The sequence below is a fragment of the Corvus cornix genome, chromosome 2 (genome assembly GCF_000738735.6).
Source record: "Corvus cornix cornix isolate S_Up_H32 chromosome 2, ASM73873v5, whole genome shotgun sequence".
Lineage (NCBI taxonomy): Eukaryota > Metazoa > Chordata > Aves > Passeriformes > Corvidae > Corvus > Corvus cornix.
In genome coordinates this window covers 9950475-9970856 of record NC_046333.1, presented here as the reverse complement: position 1 = coordinate 9970856, position 20382 = coordinate 9950475, and the positions used below count along the sequence as shown (strand labels likewise).

The following is a 20382-nucleotide window of genomic DNA, read 5'->3' as shown; positions in this document are numbered from 1 at the left end:
TGAATGTTGGGGTGACGACTTGATAAGGATTAGCTAAGAGTGGTGCTGGAAAGGTGAAGCAAGGGAGAAGAGAGACAGTAAGGAGGGGATACCTGGGGAAAGTGAAATGAATCAGAGAAGGGAGGATATGGGAGCAGGTGAGAAGGAAAAGCCAAGTTAAATGGAAGAAGGCCCAGGATTAAAAGTGAAACAGCCATATGGATGTGCTAAGGTTCAGAGGGTCCCTGCTGCTTCAGTGTGCCCCTTTAGCTGTGGGGTGTTTTCTGTTTGTTGGGGTTTTCTTCTCTTTGCCTCTGCTTCTTGGGAGTCCTTTTCTTTTCCCTTGGTGAGAGAATTGCCATGGTGAAACTGAACATCACCTCAAGGTCAGTCTGTGCTGAAATGCGCCGTGTCCAGCTTGCTACATCTGAGGTGTTAGGGTGATGTCTGGACTTGATGATGTACCAGCCCCTTCTGACAGTTAATTTCAGAGTCAAGATCCAATTTTCTCCAAAGTAAGAAACTTCTGCCAGAAGGAAAACTATTCTCACTTTTCTTTTTTTTTTAAGTACTGCTGTCTTGAAAAAAGAAGTTCAAAGAAAACTTCTGATAAGTATTTAAGTATTTCCACAAGTCCCAGTAGTGGTGTCATATTTAGCTGGAAAACTAATATAAATGTTCCTGCTGTGTGTTTTCCACTTCTCAGGTATTCTTTCTCTTTAATAATCTTGTAAAGCATAAGAATTTTTATATTAATTTCAAAAATTTTGTGTTAATAGGCAAACTTTGGACCAGAAGTATGAAGGTTGCTTACAATATACTACATAAATTAGGCACAAAACAAGAACCAATGGTACGACCTGGAGACAGGGTGAGTATCTCAATGATTTTTTGTAATAGTTCAAATCCAATGCTGACAAAGAGAGAATGAGGTATTTGGGGTGCTCAGAAGAAATCAGTGAAATAATGGGGTGTGGGATGGGGTGCTGAAATCTGCTGTTTACTGCCTAAGACTGATCATTCAGACAGATGTTTTGGACTGCATAATAAGTAACATGAGCTGGTACTCCCTGAATAGTAACTTGAAGTTGTGGCAACATCAGCAATAAACATTCCCATGGAAAGTGATTTTTGGACATTGAACAACAGTCTGTTTAGTAAAAGCTTGCTCATGGAGCCTGGAGGTGTCATGTGGATAAAAAACTTACTTACTAATGACTTAGTAGTTGTTGAGATGGTAGAAACAAGAGGAGCATTGTGGAGGACAAAGACAAGCAATGTCAGCACATTTTGGCAGCCAGTTGAATAAATAAATGACGCTGACTGGTAGCAGAGAATATTTCCATTCCTGGTTCTGACTCTGATGCAGCTACTGCTAGAGGCTGCATCTAAGTAAATGGATAAAGCCCACAGAGAGCAAGAGTTGCAGAGGTAGCACTTGAAAATGTTAAATGAAGACAAGAACATCCTATGGTTTTGCTAACAATGTGCTTACAAACCTACCCCTTTGTCTGCCAAGGCTGGCTGAGCCTGCTGCTCATTTTCTCTGCCAGAGTGTGTATAGAAAATTCCACAGGTCCCATTCCAGTTTGGATCTAAGCTGTGGAATGGATATTCCAGAAAAAATTTGTCAGAAATGCAAATTCTAGTCCTGCCCTAGTGCTTAGTGTTCTGAGCATGAGATTAAGTTTCCCCCCTCCAGGGTCTGACAGCAATTCTCAAACTGTTGGTTCACTTGATCCTCTTGTGCCACATGTGAGAAACATGTCTGCTTGCATTACACGTCTTAGGGCTTCAAAAATGAGAGCATGCAGTAATGCTTCCCAGAAGGAAAAAAGAGGAAAAAAAATAGTGACAGTCCTTCCTGTGTTTCTTTTTGAAATAAATCATAAAGAAATTAACTAAAGGATCTCTGGATCCTTAATCTAAATTGCTTCCTACGATGGCGTTCAGCTAGGACTAGGATCTGAAGACTCTCTTTTACTTGACTTACAAGAGTGTCTCTAAGCAACAGCAGAAGCAGCAAGTTGTTCAAGTGTACACATCAAAACAGTCCACCCAGAAAGCTCCAAAGGAATAAAGTTCACATACAGGCAACGTGCATTTCTGTGTATCTATTGTGTGCTGCCTGCCCATCTTTGTAGTCATTTTCTGCAGTAGTCACTGGCATCTCCTAACATTTAGAAAGGATTTGTGGATAGTTCAGGCTAAAGCTGGAAGTTTAACTAGCACAGGACACGTAAGGAACAAATTGCAGCTCTTCTAAAATAAGTCCACCTAGATTAAAGTGAAACAAATGTTTATAGCTGAGTGCTGAAAGCATATGCTTTGTGTTGTAAAAGCATCTTGCCTGGCATCCCTGTGTAACAGGAACGTGATCATTTGAGGCAACTTCACATTGAAGATGAGGTGTTACAGCACTTCTGATGCTCCAGGCTGTGATTCTGGCGGTTACACCCCTGTCGTAATAACATAAAAGCTTTCTGACCTCTTTGAAGGTGACTTTATTCTACATAATGTGTCTTGTGTGACAACACTTAAAGGTAGTTTTTAAATACTAAATGAAATACAGGCACATATCTTTGGTCTTTTCCAAATGAGAATGTATTTGTTTCCTTATTTTGATAGATATAAAATAGTTTATATTTTCCTTTGAAAACACCTTCTGTCAATACAATCTCTGTTTTTCATTACCATTACTACCTAATGACTACCATTACCTCACCTCTTAGGTTTTTTGTCTGAGCCATAAAATAAATGAACGTGCCTGCATCTCCTTCCGTGTTTCTGGTCTTGTACGTGGCAAACTGCATTTGCCTTCTATAGTAGCTTCAGAAATTTAACCTTGCATCACCCCAGACAGCTGCCTGGAAATTAATCTTGCTCTCTGAAATACCTACTAGCTAACCAGATTCTCTGTTAATATACACTGTATGATTTGTTTTTCTTCAACTTTATCCCTTTTTGCTTTTACACACATTATTTATTTATTTGGTAAAGTCTGTTAGTGATTAATGTTTTTTGGAGAGGAAGTTAGTGCCTCATTCCCACTGGACTTCAGTGATTTTTTTTTTTTCACCTCTGTCAGCTCCTTTTCAAAGATTCCCAGCCAAACCTTCACTGCCTTTGTGTAAGCAGAGACCAGTGCAAAACCCAACAACCCTCAAAGTATATTTTGGGATATTTCAGATGTTTGCTGGGCTCAGCAATCTCTACCATCCCCTCTGTTCACCTGGCAAAATCCCTCTATTTCCATTTGCATACAGTAAGCTCTGCACAGCCATCTCCAGCACTTGGATTTTTTAACGTGCAAGTGTGTAGATAAAGTAGCGGTGTATTTGCTCTGACTCTAAAGAATTATGAGTTAAATCTTCAGCTTAAAAACCAGATATTTTGGACCCACTTGGACAAGGCTGGTTAGATTTCTTCTAGTTTGAAGAAATCAAGTTGATGTATGGAAGGTTATCCATACATGGATACATATGGAAGGTACATACATATGGAAGGTATCCATACATAGTATGGAAGGCTTTGAAGCCATGTGAAAATTCTGGAAACTCCCAGTAACTGAACCTTGGAGCATACATCATGATTTTACTTCAACAAAACTGCTGTGCATGTCGAAGCAGTCAAAACTCAAGAGCTACCAAATAGTTCTAGCAAGCTGCAAGGTGCTGTGATAGTACAGCCTTGTCCTGTGTGTGAGCCCAGAGGAATGAGGTTTGAAATCATTTGCCATGCCTTTGCATGCCACTGCAGTTGACTGTGCAGGAGTAACCACCTGTGTTACAGCTGTTTAGGACATGAGCTGAGAACGCCCATCTGACTAAACCGGAACAAAATTGCAGAGAGGATCCAGCCACTAAGGTCATTCACCAGTGAGAGCAGTACTGTTGCCTGCCCTTGCAAGGAGAGCTCTGGGCTCTCTGAAGCTGCTGGATCCTCAGCAAGGCTGTGAGCCCTCCTGTCTCCTTCCCCTTGGTCTGTGGAGGATCTCAGGCATTGTCCACGGGGCCTGCAGGAGTTAAGCTGCACAGTTCAACACCTACTGAGCATTCCGGTGATCTGTGATTGGTTTTGGCATTCTTTTATCTAAATAATTCCCCCGCCCTAGCCCTGAAGCTGTGAAGTTCAACAAATCCACACCTAGGCTGGCATGTGATAGGGCCAGCTCTGGATGTGACGTTTACTTCTAGATACCAGTTTTTGTGTGTGCACACAGCACACAGAAACTTTACACTTGGACAACAGGATAGTCCTAAAACAAAACTATTGCATGAGGCAAAGTATAGTGAAACAAAACTGTGTTAATGATTGACATAATGGCATCTTAAGTCTGGGTAATCTGATTTGGTCACATGTACACTTCAGTTTTAGTAACCTCAAGCAAATTACTACATTAGAATCTGAAATTCTTTTAATTCCATTTGCTTGGTTATTTAACACCGGTAAAACAATCAGTTAATTCAGAACCAGATGAAAGGTGTTGTCAATGTAGGAAACAATGCAGCATGAAAATATTTAACTACATCCTAAGTGAAAATACTCATAAAAGGAATATTTATCAAAATAAATTCCTTCTGATTCCTCATTCTCTGTCATTAGGCATTTGAATAGCTGTCTTAGAAGTGCTCCAGTATCATCTCCATCCAAAAGGAAGCATGGAAACTCCAATTATCATTATCTGACACCTAGGATGAAACATTATTAATGCACATCTCTCTCTTTCAGGTAACACTCGTGTTTCCTAACAATGATCCTGCTGCTTTCATGGTGGCGTTTTATGGCTGCCTGCTTGCGGAAGTTGTGCCCGTCCCAATTGAAGTGCCACTTACAAGAAAGGTGGGGAACTGAGTTTCTTCTCTATGCTCCATTTTAGAACTTACATCAGAATAAATCACAACTGAACACAGCTTTTGAGTACATTTTTGTGGTTAGCTAGCTCTGAATCTGAGGATACCAAGATAGTTCTGTGTGGTGAATTATATATAGTTTCTTCTTTTTTGTGATGGAAAATCTGAAGACGTGCTTGCAGTTTCAGCAAAGGCAGGTCTGCATGGAAAATGAGAGGAAAGTTTTTCAAGAGGACAGCTCTGCCAGTCGTAGATAGATTATCTTTGTTGCCTTTTAAAGCCTTCTGGTGTTGGCCACTGACAAAGAATCATCGGCAACAACTGCTGATTTTCCACCTGTCCCTGCAACCCAAGCTATGTTATAATGCCACTGATGCTGTGTGTGCTACTTCAAAGCACTTATGGAAATGCCTTCTCCTCTGTCTGTATGTGCATATGTATTCCAAAGCTTCTGTCACCATGGTCACCTCTGCCAAGGGTGGCACTGGAACAAATTCAGCTCAGGAATTCTCGCCACAGAACATACATTCATAGAGAAAACTGACCACTTCTAATCAAAAGCCTTTCACATCCAGTGTTGGTTCAAAGATTCTACCACGTATCCCAGAGAAGTGTTAGGAGGCAGATAGAGCAGTTCCAGCTGGAAGGAGTGTCTGGGGGTAGTGAGGGGAGGATCAGTGGTGGAGGTGAATGACAGCTGGGTCACTTACATAGATTCTGCAGAACTTGCATTTTTTTCTGAGGATGTGTGCCTTGAAGGCGGTAAGTACAGCAAAATGTATTTATTCATTACAAGGGTTTTTTTGTTGTATCCCCTTAATTTACCATGTTTGGCTGCTCCTACGTACCCCTTGTATGATCACTTTTTTATTAGCTAGCACTAATAATGCCTTGCTTTAATTATTTGGTCTGGACTTGGCCATACAAAGAGTGTTTTTAAATCCTTACGGGCTTTCTTTTTTAAAGTAAATTGTTTTGGAAAATGTTGACTGAAGCCATGAGACGTTTCCAAGGAAAGGGCTGAGCAAATGTATTGCTTTGGTCAAACATTTTCAATGTTTCAGGTGTCAAGGGTTTTTCTTTGAAACGTTCCAGTGTTAGAGCACCCTGGAGCAGAAGCTCAAATCTTTGTTTCATGGACAGGAACCCTGCCTTTCAAAAGAAAGCCCTGAAAACAAGATTGTGAGCCCTCACGAAGGCTTTGCAGTTTGCACATCTCACACAGCAAATTAACAGCTCGACATAACTGGAGATTCCTTCCTGAATGAACCTGCTTGAGCCTTCCTCACCTCTGGGAAGCTGAGCTGACCTCAAAATTTCTTGATTTCAGTCATGCATGTCCCAGCCAACATCTGTGGTGGGCTCCTGCCATGGTGAAACCAGAAGGTGGCAGGGACAGAAGGGGTGGGAGCCGCAGGAAGGGGCAGGTTGATAAACTGGGGAAGGAGGAGAGAGAGATGGAGGGAGGGAGTGGATCAGACAACAAGAGGCCATGATCCAGCTGAGCAGATTTGAGGGCCACTGAGCAGAAGGAAGGACCAAGGGAAAGAGGAGACAGGATGTGCCCCAGCTTAAACTGTCTGAGACTGGAGGAAAGATGCAGGTGAGCTGGAAAGGCCATGCAAGGGGAGAGGATGGGACCTCAACCACCATACCTGCTTTGGGGAGTAGGGTTATGCTGTTCCATTTCTAAAATGTTGTATTTGAGAGCACTGAGAGGTGGACATGGCTGTAGAACGAGGATGATTTTAGTAGAAACACATTTCATTTGCACTGGGCTCTCATTGTGCCTTCACATCTGAGGGCAGTACCTGTAGTCTGAGGCAGTTGCATAACATGGTGCATTATTTTGATAAAAAACAGAGATTTTATATGCATCAACAAAATAAGGCTGGCAAAATATGTACATTTTAAGATCTTGCAGAGTGCTCAAATGGGTAAATCTGCTTTCATTCCGTGAAAAAAAAGCAACATGGTTTTGAGGGTTAAAAAATCTGTCTTTCCCTGTTACTATTTTCTGTGGTTTAATGACATTTTAAAGCACATAGATAGGCGTAAATTTGATTTATTTTGGAACATCTGATACCACATCCATCCAGTAAACTATAAAATCCAGCTGTCCAAGTAAATACTCTGTGTCAAATGAATAACTTACCCTAATTTGGCTGAACCTCTTGGGTGTTTGTTTTTTTTAAAATATGTGTCTATATATGGATATATAAATATACACTTACACATGTATATATATATATATTTATATAAAGGAATATATACAGACTCAGACTGTTTATCTTTTGCCACAAAGTTTAAATATCAAATTAATAACACAATAACAGAGATGTCAGTTAAAAAAGCAACATGATCTATACTCTATAAATAAAACTATGCAATCTCACAGCATATACTATTGCAAATATCTTTGCATTTGTTTATATGGAAAGACAACTGGAGTGGAAACAATGAGATGAAAATCATGTTCTGAGTAGTCCCAGAAGGAATACCTCTGCCTGGTCAAATGGCAGTGGATTGCTTCTGGCATCCGTGGGAAGATGTCATTCCTGTCGTCACACAATGGCCTAGACTGTTCTGTTATGCTTTCCCATTATTTGTTCTGTTTTCTGCATGCTTCAGTACATTCTGGCAGTGGACATCCTTTGGGTTGCTTTCTGGAAGACAGAGATGTGAGCTGGCAAATAGACCAGCAATTCTATTACATTTTATATTGTATTATACTGTAGGCTTACAGAATAATAAACTGATACAGGATGAGCTATTTCAGGTAGTTATATTAGCAGCCATTTCTAATATTAAAAGTTTGTATTAGCAGCTTTAATAGTGTTCTACATTTTCATAAAGAAGAGTTTTTCACAGCTCTGTGCAGAATTTTGTCCCTGGCATTTTAAAACTGGCAGTAATATTTGCAGCCAGGTAGACTTTTGGCTTACAGATTACTCTGCAGACATCTCTACCCATATGGAAGTAAGGGCTTTTGCTTTACCAGCACTTAGATTTTGTCTGCATTCCCTTTTCTTTGTAGCATAACTGTTATTTTTTTAGGATTTTGACAGGATTTTCTTCCCAGTTCATTGTTAGGTGAAGGTCCATCTTGCCTTGCTCTTTCCTTCTATATCCCACCTTTGTGTTGACAGAATACCTGGAATATCCCCAGGACTGCAGGGCACGTTTGACCTGGCATCTGGGATGGATTGTCTGAACATCCAGCAACCATGCAGCATTTTCCAATTTTATTCTCAAATGCTTCCTAGTGTTTGGCAAAGAAAAATTGGAAATGGGAGTTCATGGAGTATGGTTTTGCCTCCTTAGACTTGGGACATCAGGTCTAAAATTAAAAACTGAAATCCCAAACCAACTTTTCATTCTAAAAAGCACCAGTCAGGGGTTCTGCACTCATTGTAACAATAGAACAAGCAGTATTTTTATTTCTCCTCCTTTCCCTGCATTTAATACCATTGCAATGCCTTTATCATCAACACTCCCCAAAATTGTTGTAGCTAATCCTCATCCCTTGTCTTACAGGCTCTGTTCTCTCAGAATAGTGTCCCTTTCTCCAAATTTGCTTATGTTTCCCAAACATTAGCAAATAATATGTCCTATACAACATCTCTTCCTTCAGAACTGCCACTTTTGTTAATCTTGTCTGAAGCTGGAGTATTACAAAGTCTTTCATTGTATGTGTGATATGATGTGAATTGCAAACTGTATGTCATAGAATGTGCCATCAAAGTAGATGAGATGGGAGTTTCAACATGTCAAGTTCTAGTTCAAACAGTGATTTACTATGTCCCTTATGAAACAATTTTAAAATATGGTTTTGATTTATTTTTCTTTATGTTTTTTAGGTCAATGTTTTTTTCCATTTGATTGGCACCATGAAAAATATTATTATTCTGCTCTGACACAGTCAGGGGAGCTATTCAGTTTTAATCTAAAAATAACATTTTTGTCCTCCAAGCACATTCGTAGTTATGCTCAGTCACATGCTGTGAACATAGGAAGAAAGCTGTCCCTCACAGATCTTCATGGCCTCCTTATCACAGGCAGAATTTGTAGCAGAGTGTGTGTGACATGAAAGCATGTAAAAATTAGTTTCTCACTTAAAATGCTATTTTGTAGTCCGTTAGATTTAATGCTGTGTGTGCTTTCAGCAGGCATTTCTTTGCTCTTCTGGGTGCTGGCTCTCACTGTATGATTGGAAGAATTGTGCCTGTGTATTGTCATAGGAAATCTGGAGATATCCATTCCAGGACATTTAGGGGTTTTTTTAAAGGATGCTTCATATAGGGTAAAACTGTTTTTCAGAAGCTCTTTTTATTTAATCCGGAAAGGTTATTAAAGCTTCGACATAGCCAGGGAGGTAGATCTCTTCCGAGACAGTAAATTGTCCCAGTCATATATTTCTTTAAAAGAAGAGTTCTAGTCTGAAGGAGATACACCTTGACATCTTTCCTAGTGTTTCAGGGATAAAATGAGCTTTGCTTTCTCTCAGCTTTACTCATTGTAGGGCTGTAGTGTGCCAGAAACACTGGAGCTCTACATGCTTTTGAACATCTTTTGACAATGCATCTCTTTCTCCCCTGGATTTAAAATATGTATAAAATGTTTTATATATTCTTTTCAGTGGCGTAGTCTTCCAGTCCTTCCAAAGAATCTAAGTTCCCTGAGCTGCACCTGAGCCCCATGTGCACACTGCTGGACCCTGTAAGCCTTGTGCCTGTCCATCCCTCTTCATACGCTTCAGCAGTGGAGCAAAGAAGTCCTTGCTCAGTTTGCCACAGTGAATCTCACATCCTTTAAAGTTTGTGTTTCCTTATTATATTTTCAAGTTTAGGAAATGATCGTTTCAATAGAGGATACCATATTTCATGCAGTGTCCCCTGCCAAAAATAACTACTGTCTTGCTTTTATTAAGATTTCTGGAGATTAAGATGCTCATAGTTGCAGATTTCACATGCAAATTGCAGGCAGATACCAAAGCTGTTGTCTGAAGAGACAACTAATTTCTTCATCTTAAAGCTGGTTATAAAGATTTTTGTCTGCACTGTGTTTAATTTTTACTAAGGTCTTTGTGTTTTTTAAAAAAGAGGGTTTCCTCAATGCCTTTTAACTTTTGGCTCAGAACTGGTGATGCTTGGCCTTTACATCTGATCATTGCCCTATTTGTTCTTTACCAGCAAATTTTTGTTAGGGTGAGGGCACTGGAGCTCAAATAAGCATTGTAACAGAAAACAAGATTAGTTCAGTCTGTGATGCTCCACCACATAATTCTCATTTTGAAAGCAGTCTGGGATTTGCAAGTGAACAGAAGTAACCTTTATCAGACCAACCTTTGCACAGGCTGTCTCTTCCTTCCTTCCTTATTAGATAAGGACATGCACTCTCACTCACGGAGACAGGATCATAATTGTTTTCCTTCACATAGATACTCTCACAAAGCATTCTAGAAATGACATTAACAGCATGCTGAAATGCAACCACACGTGGGATTTTTTTATCCAGACAATGAATTATCACTCTCTGCAGCAGGAAGAAGACAATTTGCCTCCAGGTACTGGTGAAAACCTTTAGGGAACCTTTAATAAAAGTCTTTAGAGAACTTTGAATGGCTGCCTACAGCAGAGAGGATTTCTGGCTCACTTCATCTGAAAGATTGATCTCTCTAGGTGTGTGCAGACATAGTCTAAAGCTATGCACACCTCATTTTTCATACCGCAGCAAGTGCTGTGCCTTCAAGAAATGTAAAATGATAGTTCCAAAGTCAGCTATTGGTCTCAGACCTCATGCTACAATACCTCAGCTCTGTGTTTTGCCTTCTGCCTGCATTGTGTGTCATTTCAAACTGTGAATTGTAGAGGATTTGACAATAAGCATCTCTGGCAAGTCAGTGAGCCCCTGTCTGCAGTTGGGGCTGTGTTGAGTTGTATCACCTGGTCTCCACTGGCTTCCTGAGCTTTTTCCTACCCCCACAAGATTCAGCAAAATAAAGCATTCATGGCAAGTGGGGGGTTGCCAAGTAGCAGATCAGCATAAATTACCAAAATAGCAAGTAACACTTCTGACAAACCAGTGTGTCCTGAAAATCTATTCTCTTCTCAGGTAGGAGAGTGATTCTATTTAAGAGGGGAAGAGGATTTGGTTGGCTTTTTTTGTGGAGGATTATTTGTTTGTGTCTTTTTGCTACTTAAAAAGTAGTTTTCACCTTTGCACCCATTCATTTCACGTTACTCAAAAGGCAGGCCGATAGCTTGTCTGTGAAATCTGAAATAATCATTCCCTTTAAAGTGAGTAGCCTTTTTTGTGGCCCACATGGAAGCTTTGACTGCTTCAGGCAAAGGACTGCACTTTTAACTCAAATTTCATTTTTCAAAAACAAGTTTTGCCCAAGGTCCTCACTGTTCTGGGCCTGTCATGCTGAGGCGTAAGGAACAGCAAAGACTGTTGTGCTTGCATGGTTGAGTATGTAGGTAACATTGTGGTGTGTCTGGGGGGTGTATAAAGGTTTCAGATCTTCCACCTCCTAGCTGTCACTCCAGCATCTCAACACCACTTGAGTAGTTAGAAACAAGTTCTGTGGGGCAGCAGTTATCACAGAAGCACTGGCATGGGGCAAGGGATGTTGACCCCTTCTTTATGTCTCTGTTCTCTGCAGTACTTTTAGATTCTGGGTTAGGATGGAGCCACCAGAAGCAGGCAGAAGGTGAGGATAACTAGTTACAGAGTGTGAGAGACTGAGACTGAAGGTGGAATCGATGGACACTGAGTAGGAGAGTTCCAGAAAGCTTCATTGTGTTCAAAATCCTCAACTGGAGCTTCTATGGCTCTTGACAGTGTCTGTCACAGCACTTCTGCTTCAGCATCTTGATTTGCCTTTTTCTTGCAAGGCAGGATTTAGTGTGGCCACCAAAGCATGGCATGGGATTTGAAAGTCTGTAAAACACACTGCCCATGCCTGATGAAATTCTTCCAATCTCTTGTGGCAGTGTTACATCATGTGATTTTTCAGTCATGTTTTCCTCACAATTGAAAGAATATCTGTGCAGAAAAGAATGGGGTGAAGATTTTAGTGCTGTTTGAGGTGGGTTGTTCTGATGTAAAGCAGTCTGCTATTACAAACTGTGGCATGCATAGATTGTATTAAGAAATCTATGTATGTGTGTGAACTGCTACAAATGAATGATTAATATTTATGTGGACATACTCTAAGACAGTTGATACTGCACTAAGGGAAAGCGTAGTCATTCTTTCTTGTGTTATCTGAAGAACTCTACACTATTAATGCAAGTTTCTTTTCCCCGTTGTTTTGTTTTGGTGTAAGAAGAGTTTGACAGATGATACCCAGGGACATGGTGTGCTGATGCTCTAAGGTCCGCACTTTCTACTGGCTTTCCTTATGTTAAATTTCTTAATGGAATTTGTTAGGTTAATTTCTGCTTACAAAGTTCTGCATTAAATGGAATTTCCTTGGTTGAGAATTGGCATTTTCTTGATATAGTAGTGAAACTGTAGCAGTCTTTTATAGGATATACAGTTACAACAATATTGTAATTTAAAATTGAGATCAATGCAGTCTCCATTCAATTATAAAATTTATATGCCTTTTTTAAATTGGTAGTTAGAAAGTCATACATATATTAGTAAATATTTATTAGATTAAATTTAATGGGAAATTTTGAGCAATGGTAGTATGAATCTGATATTTTAAGGAACTCATGACCTCCCTTTATAGATGATAGAGTAGCAGGTCTCAGAAGCTGTGTCTTGACCAAGGAGTGGTGTTCTCTGTGGAACACTCCAGCCTTCCTCTTCCTGGCATTCCTTCTGAGGGACCCTCAGGGAGAGCCATCTCTCCTGCACTGTTCAGGCACCCACATTTCCCTCCTCTGAGCAGACTCCAAGAGTGGAGACAGAAGGTCTCATCCTCATGTGGAACCAGGATTAGATCTGGCTAAGTGCTTGTCCCGTAGGTTTGACAACACAGATGTGGACGAGCTGACATGAGAGTCAGTGAGGACAGTAATTAATGCTTGACAAAACCCATTAAGTTCTGGAAGTCCCACTGGTGCAGGTGTGGTGGAGCAAACAACATGCTCCCCAAAGTGTTGTTCATGGAGACACCAGTATTATTCTCTGTTGTTCAAAGGATACTCTCATTGTCTGGTTTTATATGGGGACAGATGATACACAAGCTTAAGTTTAAAAAGCCTTGCTGAAAAAATACTTTTCTTTTTTTTCCTGTTTTTATAAGCATTCTGGCTACAGTAAGCAAAAGCAAATGCAGTAATTCTGGATGGAAGGAGTTATATAGCATAGACTTGACAGATCAGTTAATTGTCCCACATTGCTTACTCAGCTATCAAAGGTGGGATAATTGCTGCTATATACATATTTTGAGGTGGTATGGAAAAGTAAGCTTTTGCTTTTCCTCTGTTCTCATTGCTTCTCCATTTTAGATAGTTTTATTTGACTACATAAAAATTGCATTAAGAATTAGTCAGTTAGGCTCTGGGGCTTTCTTTCCATCATACAATTTTGCTTTGAATAAATCAATAGATTAAGGCAACTGTTCTGTATTTCTGGTTGTTTCCATGGTTGAGTGTGCTCTATGGTTGATTTGAAAGATATTATAATTTGATCTTTTAAGTCTCTTTAGGCGGTTTTCAGTAGAACCATTCTGTGAAGAAAGGGTTAATACTTCAATGTGCATTTACATCTTGGGCTTTGCTCTGTTGAAGAGCTGAGTGGATAGATGTAAAGTTCATAAAAGAGTAATGACAAGACACTACACATAAAGCAGACATAATGCTGTAGGAGCACAGCATCTCCTAAAGAACAGCTATGGCCTAGACTTGGAAATCATTACATGACTTCTTAATCTCACTGCTTCTATCCCCTTGATGAAAGTAAAATGTAATGAGCATACTCTAATGGGCACTTGACTGTATGTAGTCCTCCTGAAACATGCCTGTAACTACTGAATGAAATGGTTATTGACAGATCAGCTTAGGTCAGCATTAATAGGGAAACTCTCACCACTGTACACCCATCCTAACATCTTAAAGGTTGAAAGCTTTCTCCAGGTGGAAGCATCTGTAGTCCATATTATTTCCTAGAATTGTCACAAAATCACAGAATGGTTGAGGTTGGCAGAGATGTGTTAAGATGACCTAATCCAGCGCCCCTGCTCAAACAGGGCCACCTAGAACAGGGTGCCCAGGACTATATCCATGGTAGCTGTTGGATATCTCCAAGTATGGAAACTCCACCACCTCTATGGGCACCTAGTGCCAGTCACCCTCCCAGTAAAAAAGTGTTTCCTGATAGTCAGAGGGAATCTCCTCTGTTTTGGTTTGTGTCCATTGCCTCTGGGCCTGTCGCTGGGCAAAGAAAGGAATAAACCTGACTCCATCTTCTTCACACTCTCCCTTCAGGTGTTTGTTCACATTGATTAGATCCCCTGCTAAGCATTCTCTTCTTGAGACTGAGCAGTCCTAGCTCTCACTCTTTCCTCATAGGAGATATGCTCCAGTCCCTTAATTATTCTAGTGGTCCTTTGCTGACTCTCTCCAGTAGTTCTATGTCTTCTACTTGGAAGCCCAGAACTGGTCCCAGTGCTGGAGATGTGCCTCACTGGTGCTGAGGGGAAGGATCACCTTCCTCAGCCTGCTGGCAGTGCTTTGCCTCGCACAGCTCAGGATGCCATTTGCCTTCCTCATGCCAGGGCACGTTGCTGCTTCACACTCAGTTTGGTGTCCACCAGGACCTCCAGGTCCTTTACCGAAAGGTTGGTCTCCAGACCATTCTGGTACAGGAGGTTGTTCCTCCACAGATACAGGACTTTGAATTTGCCTTTGGTGAATTTTATGAGGGCCCTGTCTGGCCATTTCTCCAGGAATCCTCTCTGATCAGTCAGATCAGACATTCCTCCCAGACACTCGTCATTTCTGAAGAGATGCAAGAGCAGATGCCATCTGATGGCTTCTGCTCTCTTTATGATTTATGCTGCTACAGACAAGGGGATATGTAGCTTGTGGAATTCCTTTGTCAATGTACAGATGAGTTTTGATAGTCACCTAAAAGGAAATCAATTTAATGGAAAGAGACTGTTTTCCTCTCAAGATAATGTGCCCAAGGACAAAAATTATTTCAGCCTGTAATCACTTCTAATCAATTCCGTGCATTTTGTCATCTCTTAGGATGCTGGAAGTCAACAAATAGGCTTTTTGCTTGGAAGCTGTGGAGTTACTGTGGCCTTGACCAGCGACGCATGCCATAAAGGACTGCCTAAAAGCCCCACAGGGGAGATACCACAGTTTAAAGGTAATCTAACCCTAGTTTATCATGGCTCTTGCTGGTCATTTACTACAACAAGTAATTGCACTTGTTTAGTGGCTGTGGGTGAGGGTCAGGCCCATGATGAAACACTTGCCACGGGAGCAGCTGTTGCTGCTGGGACACCACTGTCCTGGCATGTCACTGCTGGCAGTGATGGCTGTGCCAGCCTCATGGATGGAGAGCGGCACCAGTATTCCCAATCCAGTTCTCTGCTGGCTCAGCCAGGCTGCTGAGACCATCTGTGGCCACAAAAATTAAGCCAACAGACTTAGGACTGTAGTAGATGAGAAATATTCATATGATTCACTCCTTTAGTGAAGTGTAGGGACAGTAACTTCTGACAGGGGAGTGGTAATGAAACTGCTTGGGTCACTAACAGCTTAAACTGCCCAGCCATTCCCTCAGGGTCTGCCTAAAAAGACCTCAATAGCTGTGTTAAGACAGCAGTTCTGCAAAATCTTCTTTCTCAGACTACACTGAGGTTCAAAGGAAGCAATGTTTAGGTAATGGTGACACAGACCTTTCAAGAATAAAACTCTGGCAAGGAAGACTTCTGTCTTGTCTTATCCAGCAGAAACTCAACAAAAGCTGGCTTTTGTTTGTATCTCAGGCTGGCCAAAGCTGCTGTGGTTTGTCACAGAGTCTAAACACCTCTCCAAGCCTCCTCGTGACTGGTTCCCCCACATCAAGGATGCCAACAATGACACAGCTTACATTGAGGTGAGTTAATGAAGATGCATCTTCTCCTCGAATCATTACATATGGCACTTCTGGGTTAGGTAAACATCATTATTCATTCCATAGTGACAGAAGCAAAGAACATCCTGGCTTAGCCTGTTAATAAGTAATGTTTTCTAATAAATTTGACCAATACTGAGTTCAGAAAAGTCAATGGAATGTTAAATTGCATTTTGGGTGTTTCTAACATTACTGTTTTTATGTGGCTGCTGCAGTATTATATTACACTTGCCTTGACCAATCTTGGTTCTGTTCAGTGTGGGCTTGCCCACTAGCCTTGGGATGGATAGAAGACAAGGTTCACAGTGAAGCTTCAGTTCTCATATCACAACCTTCAGACCCTTTGAAAGAGAAAGAATTTCTTGTTCAAATGCTTGCTTGTCACTAACTGCTTTATGAGTCACACTCCCCACAACAGAACAGCATCAGGAAGGCAAAGTTAGCAATGCTTTTGAATTTAATTTTCCTCTTTTTTTTTTTCCCCCATAATTTTCTCCCCCTTCTGCATAGACTCAAATGCTTTGAATTCAGTGGTGTTAGTATTGAATTTAAATGATTCTTCAATGGGACTAAGTGCAAGTGAATGGACCAAAGGTGTTTCCTGTCTTTGTGCAGTCAGGATACTGGGCTAGAGAAGCAGAGATGTCTTCATTCTCAATCTTGCTGATTATCTTTATAATGGAGAAAGATAAATGTTTAATTTATTATCTGCCACTGATAGTTCTCAGACTCTTGCATAAAGTTACAAAAATTATTTCAGTAATCACCAATGGCCTCCTGCCTCTTTTCTGCTGCTTTCTCACGAGTCTCATATTCTTCTGATCAAAGAATTTGTGTCTTTCAGACTGCATACATATAGATTATTATCACAGCACCCAGCAAGGATTCTGCAGTCAGCTCTTATCATATGCCTTACAAGATGCAGAAGGGAGAAGCTTGGGTTTAGTGGTTGGCCTATAAAATCTGACATGTAAACACTGAACAGACTGCTAAATCTAGCCAGTCCATTAGTCATTGACATGATCGGAATTGTTAGAATTATGCCTGTTTCTAAACAACACATGGATTTCAGATATCAAGCCTGGGAAGCTTCAGTCAAAAGAGAAAGCCTATCTGAAAAAAAATTCCTTTTTAACAAAGAGATGCCTCCAAAACTCCCCAGTACTGCTGCCTTCTTAAAATAGAGTCATTAGATGTGTCCATCATACACCTGCAGAGGAAACACTTTAAACATAGCTATTAAATAATGGAAATAGGGCAATTATTTCACATTGACTTTCCCTACTTATTTCATTTTAGTACAAAACATGTAAAGATGGAAGTGTGCTTGGGGTAACTGTGACAAGGATTGCACTGCTGACACACTGCCAAGCTCTGACCCAGGCATGTGGATACACAGAAGGTAAGGAGTGCACTCCCCTTGCATCATCCTTAAAATCAAGTGGGAATTGTAATTCACTTCTCATCAGTCTCCTATCTTATGTTTTACACTGTTCGGTGCCAAAGGCTTCTAGGTTTAAAAACATGATTCTTTTTTAATTTATTTCAGGAAATATGTTCATGTTTAAAATATCTATAGGAGAGGTACAAATAATGTCTTAACCAATATAAATCCCGCAGCGGAGATTTACTTTGAAACTTAACCTTTGAGGTCATCAGTCATGTTATACTGAAGCTTCCTTCCTTTGAGTGGGTTTGCCTTGGGTCAATGCCATGCTCTAAAAAATAAATTCTGCTTTGTTTTCATTGGACAGCTGAAACAATTGTGAATGTACTAGATTTCAAGAAGGATGTTGGTTTATGGCATGGAATTCTTACAGTAAGTATGTGTTTTTATTCTCTCTGAATATTTGAAAAGAAATTATCCTAATATGCTTATTGCTGTCACAAACTGGGATGTCCTACAGTTTCTTCTAATACAATCTTTTCTGCTTTGAAAGCAAAATAAATGTGATTTAAACCCGTGATCTTCTCCTAGTGCACTTACCCATAATGAGCATGGTAAAGACATCAGAGTATTTTTATGTATCATGTCAAGTACTGTGGTCCCATTCTTATCATGTTATCTCACCAATATGTGATTTTAAGATCAAACTTTATAGCAGAAACAAATCAAATTAGTACTTGCTTCTATAGGGATATGATCTAATGGCATAGTTCTATTGCTCCTGACTAGCTCCCCTATCAAAACTCCCACCAACAGATGTTTTTGCTAACATTGAAGCATTCCCAATACTTTAAATTGCATTAATTTTCTACTTAATGTTGGAATGTCTTCCTCAATTGACATGGGAGACAAGTGACATATTTTTAAGGATTGCTTCTAAAGGTGCTGTTGCAATCAGTGACTGACAAAATGTTTACTATTCACTGATCACTTTAAGAACAGATGTCAAGTGTTGAAGGGTCATTGTTTGGGGTTCCCATGATTTTGGGGGTCCCTATGATTCCCAGTGATCTGTTTTTCCCATGCAGTGTTATACTCTTCTTACTATCAAAGTGCAGTAATAACAGTTCTGAAGCAGAAACAATTAGGCTTAACACCCATAAGTATCTCATCTTTATCACTGGTTGAAAGCAAGTGTCTAATAGAGCTTTTCTGTGCCTTCCTTTGCTATTGATCTTGTTCTGAACTTCATTTTTTTCAGTACTTGCCTGTAAGTGCTTTTCCTGTACCTGTGCTTATGCCAGACTGAAAGGAGAACTATCTTTTGCAGTTTCCAAGTGTTTAAATGACTAATTCACTGGGACACTTAACCTTTCTTAGACCTAGGTTTTCCAAAACAAATACTGTATTTAACCTGAGCTGCTATGAGGGGAGGCGTGTTGCCCTGAGGAGATATTTCTAAATGGTAACAGAAGTAAAGCAGCAGCTCATTTACAGGCTGTTTGTTTAACACTGAGAAATCACCAATGCAATTGGTGGGCTCAGACTGAGAGATCAGTTTTGGATTTGTCATTGGTTTCACTCAGCTGCTTTTTCTAAACTTCCTGGAACTTTTCATGACCTTGTTGAAAATACTGGAATTAGCTCACCCAGAGAGGGACTAAAACCTCCTTCATTTATTTTCTGTTAAAATAAATTGATCTCTGCTTAGTCTAGGACTTCAATTTCTTTGTCTACTGGCTTTTAAATAATTTGTGCCCCACTACTATTGGTAGCTTTTAGTCTTCCCAGAGATGGATTTCTGTAGACAGATATCTTGCTGCTTGAGCTTTTTAGTGCAGTGTTCATATATATGGCAGTTTATCAGGCTTAGGGATAATATTTACCTACAGAGCAAACATGCAGACATTCTTCACCCAATGGTTTATTAGATTTTTTTGTATTTAGAGTTTAAGTATTAATAGAAAGAAAATATTTCTTTTCAGTACTGCTTAAAAGTTATGGTCTGATTTGTCTAAATCGTTAATCCTTAATTAAAGCACTGGAAAATGGGTGTCTTTTTCATCTTAATGTAGGTAGCTAGATAGGAAAAGATGAATGCCAGCACTGACAATAAAATAAGCACAGAGCAATTTGCATAGATGCCCCTGCCCATAACACAATATAAGTAGTTACCACAATTTTTGTCTGAAACCCTTTTATTTTTTTGATTTCAGAGTGTCATGAACATGATGCATGTTATAAGTATTCCATACTCCTTAATGAAAGTGAATCCACTGTCATGGATACAAAAAGTCTGTCAATACAAAGGTAAGGAACAAGAATATACAAAAGTTTGCTTGATAGTCAAAATCCAAAGTGCAAATTGATAACACATCCCGTCTGTCTAGCTTTCATATGGTGTGTTAGTAATTTTGTCATTGTTATTGCAGCAAAAGTTGCCTGTGTGAAGTCCAGAGACATGCACTGGGCGTTGGTGGCACATCGAGACCAGAGGGACATCAACCTCTCCTCGCTGCGGATGCTGATAGTGGCTGATGGTGCAAACCCATGTAAGCTCTGCTGCTGCACTTCAGGAGAGAACAGGAAGCGGTTTCTGTCTTGCCTTTAAAGTTTCAATCTTCAGCTGTCTTAGCTAAAATATTTGCAAAATACACAGTTTGTCTACTACAAACTGTGTGACATTTATGGAAACAGTAATTAATTTGGGATTTTTTTCAAAATATGTTTTTCATTAGCTCATCCTGAAACAAACTTGATATTCCATATAATGCAAGTTGCAGTAAATACAGGTGTTTTCAACATCATAGTCATGTAAAGAGACTGAAGCTATAAAAGTTGAAGCAATGAAGACCTTAAGCTATAGAAAAGATCAGAACATTTGCTCTGAATGATGATTCTCACATGCAGAAGTAACAGAATTTTAGGGGAATACTTGCGCTACTCTAGAGAAACACATCTGAATCACTTCATGACAATTAACAGCATGAGCTATTTCTCTGTATTATTTAAGATACACGTGTACAGGTGTTCTACTTGTTTGTAGTAGTTTAGTAGTTTGGTTGGAATTTCTGA

At 40.0% G+C, this 20382-nt stretch overlaps 1 protein-coding gene across 4 annotated transcripts in view; it reads left to right on the top strand.

Moving 5' to 3' along the window:
- DIP2C (disco interacting protein 2 homolog C) overlaps positions 1–20382 on the top strand; it is a 311051-nt gene that overhangs the window by 215302 nt on the left and 75367 nt on the right. For all 4 annotated transcript variants that reach the window (XM_039548197.1, XM_039548196.1, XM_039548195.1 and 1 more), the window contains 8 exons: positions 759–850; positions 4711–4821; positions 15044–15167; positions 15793–15902; positions 17220–17322; positions 17675–17739; positions 19524–19617; positions 19740–19859. In XM_039548197.1, the coding sequence (XP_039404131.1) occupies positions 759–850; positions 4711–4821; positions 15044–15167; positions 15793–15902; positions 17220–17322; positions 17675–17739; positions 19524–19617; positions 19740–19859 (819 nt within the window). The remainder of the gene's footprint in view (positions 1–758; positions 851–4710; positions 4822–15043; positions 15168–15792; positions 15903–17219; positions 17323–17674; positions 17740–19523; positions 19618–19739; positions 19860–20382) is intronic.